The following is a 7,766-nucleotide window of genomic DNA, read 5'->3' on the forward strand; positions in this document are numbered from 1 at the left end:
GGCGGAGGTCACCTTGGGAGAAGGGGAGCGCGACGGCGGGGTCGAGGAAGGGGGCGACTGTCGGCTCGGAGTAGGTGGCCGCGGGGACGGCGGACTCGGGGGAGGGCGACGGTGAGCTCGTGGCAGTGGACGGCGGTGGGGTCGGAGTCGGGAGGGCGGTGATCTCGTGGGAGCAGCCGCTGGGCGCGGCGGGGGGGCGGGGGTGAGAACGACGGCGACGGCGGAGCGGCGTCGTGTGGCGGCTAGGGTTAGGGTGTGTGGGTGCGGGGAGCTCTCAGGGGAATGGGCCGTCTCTCTGCTCACCTCGAGGACGCGTATTTCCGTTTTCTTTTCCCCTCGTGTCAAGAAAAAAAATACTGCTTCCTCCGGTTTTTTTTTATGTTAATACATGTCTCATTTATATCATATAAAAAATCTTTTTTATCATAAGGATCATAGTACAAGCCACGTATATACCGACCTGATAAAACTGAAAAGGTAGTAGAATACAACCCTTTGCACACAGGAACATCAGCCAAGAAGTAAAATTACAAACAAGATTGAAGAATCCTCCGAGCTTGACACCAACGTCCGTCACCTGCCACTGGTACCACCATAGCAGCCACCAAAGGAGAAAATGACGGATCACCTCCACACCCGAGCTCGATGTGGCCCCATCGCTGATATGCAGCTTTGCTGACCTCCAAGGTGACTCGATAATAAAGACGAAGCCATTGCCGTTGAACGAATCAGACCGGGGCAACACTCGGACACGCCATAAAACTTCAGATCTAGCATCCCGTCCAAATAGGACGTTGGAGGAGGAAACCATACCTGCCTGCCACAAACCACGAACCCATATCCACCATCTTCCAGTTGCCGCCGATGCAGACCACAATCTGCATCCGCTCCTGGACTACCTCCCAAGCTCCGCGCCGGCGCTGGAGCAAACACCGATGCAATGGCGAAGCCCGAGGACACAGGTCCACCACGAGAATGCCGCCGCCACACCATCCTTGCTTGAACAATCTGGGTTCCAAATCCACCATAAAAGCGGATCGCCTTGTTGGAGAAGGATCTGAAGATTTATTAGTTGGCGCCCCCATCGCCATCATCGAAGCCATGACAATGAACAACCCAAAACCCTGAGAAACTAATGCCTAAAACAATCCACACACGTGGATCCGGCGACCACCCTCACCACCGACGACCGAGGTCGTCAGCGGAGGGGAGCCGCTAGAGGACGGCGGCGGAGGAAGGCGCCCTGGCGACAGGAGGCGAGATCGCCTTTCTTTCTTCTCCTGGAAGAAAGAAAGCTCACGTAACTTGAGTTGCTGCCTCATTGACTTGAGAAATCTACTGCCTCCTCCGTTTCATAATATAAAAGCGTCTTTGCAGAGAAAATACTTGATTTTTATTTTTATTTTAAAATACTACTTTATCTCAATAAAAATTTAATACAATGCAAATCCATGTTTTGCAATATCCTTTTCTTTCTTTCTAAAACAACATTTTGCAATTCCTGGGATCCCCAAAACATCAGTTTCAATATTATTTTCTGGCTGCAATCAGGACAACAAGGCTGGCTCCGGCCCCGGATTCGGCTGATCTCAAAGATGAGGATGATGTGAGGAGCTGCCCAACATGTCCTGAGTATGAGCAGCTTCCCGATCTCGACAATTTGTTTGGCAGTGAGGAGGTAAGAAAAGAAACGGATGCTTTTAGTGCATGAACAACATGAGTTCTAATGAATGATATAGTTGTAAGACCCGACTACGAACTCGTTGTGAAGAAAGGTCCTATGCTAAATTTCCATGTATCCATTGTTCTTGCCGACAATCATCATGCCATACTAACACGGATATATTTGATATTCCTAAGGTGTGCTTTTTGCCACTTATATGTCTCGTTCGCATTTTCCTAGATCACTACCTCCGGACATTCCCATTGCATATAGATAAGCAAAAGCGCCCCATCTATGGCAAGCATATTTATTGAGACTGCCTTGGACAAACCGACAAAGGGTATGCCAAAACGCCATTACAAAACCGGCATGTTTGTGAGAAATGCGGTTACAACTTGGTGATACACTAGTTTGAAATAGTACTACCAACTTTTTTTTTACTGGTACCCATAATGAGCTTCTACATAAGAAAACATAGACAATCTAATAGTATCTCCATGTGGAGCTAGTATCTCGTTTCATCCATCTGTCACCTCGCCGCAGTCACGAGTCTTTCCGCCGCCTCCTCCGCCGCATTGCCCTCTTTTTCTTGAACTTCCCTCTCCACTTGGAGATGACACAGGAATGTCGGAGTTGCTAATGAAAACACAAAGGCAAAAAACAAAACCCAGACATTAGATATACTTTGTTGGGGAGGAAGCATCAAATACATGAACATGGTAAAATAAAACAGCATTGACTTTGAGTCATCTAACCATAGAAGAAACGCTTAATCATCCTAGATAACTGATGATACCATCAGTTGTGCAACACAAACGAAGAAAGGTGAATATCAGGCTGGCTATACCTAACGGTACCGAGACGAGAAACAAAGAAGGCCGCCCAATCCAACTCCAAGGGCATGACATTCGGAGTGCTGGTGTGGCGTGTGCGAGGCCAGTCTACCACCTCCTCCATTGCCCCAGTCTGAAGGTCACCGGTGTACACACGTTCGCGCGTGTCCTTGACAAGCAATTTGCCACACTTCTCTGCGAGTATGTAGAATATTTCTCCTCCTTGAGTGTCCTTCCTAGGATGCATTAGCTCGATCCTCTGTGTGACGAGCCATTCTGAGGTAGTATCCGCACTCTGTTGGTCCTTTTGTAGTTTCCATATCTCTAGCTGGGAACTTGTCTCTTTCATCTGTAGCACCGAGAGCGTGCCATCAGTGGCTAAGCTAAGGCACGGGTAACCTACTCCAGTCATCAACGAGACAGGGAGCCTCGTGATCGCGAGGGAGACATGGTCGTCCTGGTTCTTCAGTTTAAGAAGACAGAAATTCCGTGCTCTCTCATCACGAAATAACCAGTGCGCGGTTCCGTGGCGCATAACTGCATCGCTATGACAAAATGACCCGGTGGCATGTATGGTACCCTTGAAGCACACTGTGCCCATACCCCAACTCGCTTCATGGGAGGAGAACATGTTAAGATGGAACGTCAGATTGTCCGTGTAGTTGACGGTGATGATTATCACTTTGAAGAAGGACGAATTTCCCGGTGGTTGCTCGTCGTCGCCGGAACAATAGTCCGTGCCAGTCACGATGGCGTAGCCGCTACGCTCACCGGCACGAGACTGGCAATCTAGCTGTATAGGAAGGAGCACGTCCCATGTGCCGGCAAGCAGGTTGCACACCGCCAAGTGGACGGCGCCCGCGGCACTCTGGGAGGCGAGCCGCACGAGGAGGAGACCGCGACTTGAGCACTGCGGCACCGCATGGTGTAATAGGTCTGCGGAGTCACCGGGCACGAAGGAGCTGAGGGCACGGCGCCGAGGGCCCAGCTCCGACGACGGCATCGGGACCAGCACCTTGGCCCCTTGATAACGGCCCCGGTCCTTGATGAAAAATCCGGCGAAGGATGGGCGGGCGTGCTCCGGCCACCGGAGACGTAGGAAGGATGGATCGGCGACAAGGCCGCACCATCGCTTGCACGTGGTGGCGCAGCGGAAGAGGTCGGCCGCGTCGTTCAATCGGACCAGGATCTCGCGGAGGACGTCGTCGGAGACCGCCATTGCCGCCGCCAAGTATTCCGTCGATCTTTCCTTTTTCCCTCTTTTGCGAGAAAGAGTCTTCCCTCGATTTGAGGCGAGTATATAGTTCGCGTACGGTTGAGGTGCTGATTTCCATACGCATGTACTGATCTGTACGTGTATATCTAACCCACTTTTTTAAACACATATCTAACCCAATTGCGTGCTGGCCAACATGTACGTATCGTGACATGCATGCAATCAATTAGTACTGGATATGCGAATCAACCAACCTGTGGTTGAGTTGGTTAGGTGAACAGTGGTATCCCTAACCCATCAGGGTTCAAATCCTGGTGCTCGTATTATTTTTGGATTTATTTCAGGATTTTCGGCGATACGCTTTTAGTGGAAGGAGACGTTCCCGTCGACGACGAGGCGCCTACGGTGACTTCGTAAATCTCAAGATGATATGCCGGCTCGGTCTCTCGGAGGTGCTCATAGGGGTAGGGTGTGCGTGTGTGCGTTTATAGGGGTGAGTGTATGCGCGTGTATATGAGCGCTTGTGTCTGTACTGATGTTCAAAGAAAAATTAGTACTGGATATTAATCACTACTGGTACTTTCCCTAAAAAAAAGTTACTAGTACTCCACCTAGTAATCAACATGATATACTATTTCTTAGTGTTCAAAAAACATGATATATTTCTTTACGGAAGGAGTAGTTTCCCTTTTCATTTTTTTGTAGCAGGCATGCATGGGACTGTGACAACATTTTTATTTATAACTCACACTTCGTTGGTAAAACTACTGGTCAAAATTCGAAATAAAAAATAGTATTTTTTTTGAAAACTAATATAAAGTGACCTTATATATATATATAAAAACAGAGGGAGTAACCTAACACTACTAGAGAAAAGGCTAGCAGCAGGGCGGGTTTTAGGTGTATCAGTAGCGCACGGACCGGCGCTACTAATAAGACGCTACAGCTAACACATAGCAGTAGCGCGTGTTCACCAGCGCAGCAGCGCGCTTAGTGGAAGCTCGCTACTGCTAATAGCTATAGCGCGCTTCTTCCGTGCGCGCTGCTGCTACTACCGCGCTGCTGCTAACTTTTCTCCATTCGCTATTGCTAATTTTAGTAGTTTTTTGTTTTTTTCGGCATATTTGTTTTGTATTTGAACAGGCTTTATAGAAGAATCTTTAGCACATACAAATGTCATCATGATACACATACAAATGCCTGCGAGACCACAGATGTAATCATAACATATACATACAAATAGTCTCATCATAATCATCATCCAACACAAAGTGGTCTCTCGTCATCATCTCGAAAAAAGCGATACAAGTCTCAATTATTTGCAAATACATCATCATCCATCTAAACAATGATATACGCGAGAAGAGCTATCACTTTGAGTACATGAGTTCGTATCCCTCTCTCGCATTAGCGTGAACCTAAACTAACTACTGCCTGTCGCTCGAAAACCGGAAACCGGTACACCTGGGCCTGACACTCCGGCCACTTATCGTATATATACTCCTGGCGTAGCACTTCTTCGCCATCTATGATCTATGCACCTGCATCGTCACATGAGTCGATGATATGCAACATATATATTGAGCAACAGAAAGAGACAGACTTAGCAAAAATAGAAACAACATATCATAAGCATAAATAACAAAGTTCACCGTACCCCAAAATGCCCTAACTAGAGTGATTTTCACTAGTCGAGGAGGAGGACGGTTTAACTACATCACAAATAAAGTTTCACCATGCATAACTCAAAGTTTTGTCTTACAGAAAGTATGGACTATACGGACACATTGTCATATATCGACAATCACTCCAACATGTCATTCCATCCATCCAAGTCAGGGAGATAGTCCTTGAGCTTAGTGAAAGGCCTCATGTCGAGACGCTGAGAGGCTATCCATGTTCGGACGTCTTCCCGCGACATTTGTTCTTCTCCATAGAACATCCCTGTTTTTCCGACGACCTCCTTCATGATGATTTGGGAAAGTTCGTGTTGGATGTTATAGAACTCAGCTCGAAGTCGATGATCCTCGATATCTTCTATGTCCTTTGCCCATTGCAGAATATGGGCATCGCCGGATCTAGGTGACACGCGAAGGTTCTGGTGATCCCGTCTGTACTCCAGCATGTGGTGTAGGACATAGAATCCATCATTAAGAGAATCGTTCGGTTGCTGGATGCAGCAGAAGTCGGTGTTATGGCCGAAGGCGGCCCTGCCGCCCCTTGTCTTCTTGTCCCTGACCTCTCCACCCCTTACTTGGTAGTAAAACATAGCACTGTCGAGAACATCCTTGATGTGGGTGTAATCCTTTTTGTGAATGTTCTTCGACGAGTCCAAGTAAAGAGCGTGGGAGAATCGGGGGTAGAGGATGATGAGGACGGCGCGCCCGCCGCTGCGCAAAATAAGTACACCTCAAATTAATTAGCCTCCACCGTGCAAATGAATGATTGAAATCGAAGGAAGCATAGCGGCGCGGATGACTTACACGGGATGATAAGGCACGAGAATCGCCTCCTTGTCCTTATTGGCGAGCATGAAAGTGACGATGTAATCCCTCGCGTATTCACGGTGCTTTGCGCAGACTCCCAAGAAGCCCTCGTGCATGTAGTACGGGTCAGCGACACAGATATTAGATATCTGCTCAACCCCGATGATGTAGTTCTTGTGCAAGCATAAAGGCGGACAAACGTAAAATCCAGCTTCTTCACGTGAAACATGTCGAATATGTAATCGAATCGGAGGAAGAACTTATCCACGGGGAAGCTGTCGACGTACGACATTTGCCGCGGAACATTAACCACGTAGAGTGGGTATCCTGGATCTTTCGAGGCGATGAGGCCTTTTTCTACCCGTAGCACATCGTCATGAAGTCTCCTTAGATCGCCGAATCTGGCCCGTAGCGCTGTTGCAGGTAGGATTGGTTGACCGGGGATATGCCATTTATCTGCATCGGGGATATCTATACGGTCCTGAAGCCGAGGCTGCTGAGGCAGCTGGATCATAGAATCAGCTTTTTTGCCTTTCCTCGCTCTCTTCCTAGACTTCTTTACTACCGGAAGGTCGTACATAATACGTTGAGATGGCAATTCAGGCACCGACTCATGACGCTCAAACCCTGAGGAGGCGCCAGTATAGACATACTTTTCAGCGCCATCGTCGTCCTCATCCTCATCCATGGCGACGTCATCAGCGACTAATGGAGCCTCCTCCTTACCCCGTCCGCTATCACCCAACCCGACACCCGACGCTAATTGGGTAGGTGGGGTGTTGATGTTCATACCTTGCTGAGGCTGCGTGCTCGTGGGTGTGCTCCCGGCCGCCTCCAGACGAAGCAGACTCTTTGGCCACAACAGCACCCACCCATTGCAACAATCAGCAAGCCGCCGCGGTGTCTCGTCGTCATCCCCCGCTAGTATTGGAGGAGGCAAATTCTCGTGGCCCAGTTTGACACTGGCCACGGAAACCTTGAAGACGTTCGGGGGGATCGGCCAGCTGTGGAATAATGGTTCCTTCGGCTTCATTATCGTCGCCTTCCCCACATCCACCTTCTGATCGCCGATGGTGTACAATATGGTGCACGGGGTTTCATCGGCCTGCAAAGAAAAGTCTGCGACGTGAGACATCCGAAAGGCAACGAAAACGAGAGATTATACATTTATATTGAAGGGGGCCGGTGTGACAGATACCGTGAGGGCGTCGAGCTCAGCTAAAGATGAAGCACCACCGAGCACGTCCGGTGCGGGAGCCGGTGCGGGAGTAGGTGCGGGAGCCGGTGCGGGAGCAGGTGCTGGTGCAACGCTGGTCGAGCTGCTCCCCAAGAAGTCGGCAAGGGGAAAGTCCTCTGCATTTTTTCTGGAATTTGCCTTGTCCAAGTGATAACACCCGTTACCAAGGAAGTAGAAAAATCTGCAACCACCTGTTTTGTGGCAGCTACTGCTGTTGCGACTGTTTGAGATGATTTCTTCTCAACCGCAATCCCAACCTTCTTGTCGATGTTTTCTTCAGTTAACCTCCGTCTTTCCTTTCTCTCCTCTGTGGTCTCACGGTAGTACTTCT

The 7,766-nt window shown here is 49.0% G+C and overlaps 2 protein-coding genes across 2 annotated transcripts in view; both read right to left on the minus strand.

The window, feature by feature from the left end:
- LOC119270739 (protein FLX-like 3) overlaps positions 1 to 277 on the minus strand; it is a 4,515-nt gene extending 4,238 nt beyond the window's left edge. Inside the window, exon 1 of the mRNA XM_037552792.1 lies at positions 13 to 277. The gene's annotated coding sequence lies outside the window, so the exon portion shown is untranslated. The remainder of the gene's footprint in view (positions 1 to 12) is intronic.
- A 1,904-nt stretch (positions 278 to 2,181) lies between these two features.
- Positions 2,182 to 3,715, minus strand: LOC119273290. The gene is made up of 2 exons (XM_037554502.1): positions 2,511 to 3,715; positions 2,182 to 2,299 (listed from the first exon to the last, which is right to left on the minus strand). The coding sequence occupies exons 1-2, from the start codon at positions 3,713 to 3,715 to the stop codon at positions 2,182 to 2,184; spliced, it is 1,323 nt and encodes a 440-aa protein (XP_037410399.1).
- Positions 3,716 to 7,766: the final 4,051 nt, after the last annotated feature.

Source organism: Triticum dicoccoides, chromosome 3A, assembly GCF_002162155.2.
Source record: "Triticum dicoccoides isolate Atlit2015 ecotype Zavitan chromosome 3A, WEW_v2.0, whole genome shotgun sequence".
Classification (NCBI taxonomy): Eukaryota; Viridiplantae; Streptophyta; class Magnoliopsida; order Poales; family Poaceae; genus Triticum; species Triticum dicoccoides.

What these genes read in the sequence shown, in the direction of transcription:
- LOC119273290 (XM_037554502.1), bottom strand. Translation starts at nt 3,715, where the DNA reads ATGGCGGTCTCCGACGACGTCCTCCGCGAGATCCTGGTCCGATTGAAC. An exon ending in TCTCGTCTCGGTACCGTTAG is followed by an intron (nt 2,300 to 2,510) that starts GTATAGCCAGCC and finishes TGTTTTCATTAG; the next exon opens with CAACTCCGACATTCCTGTGT.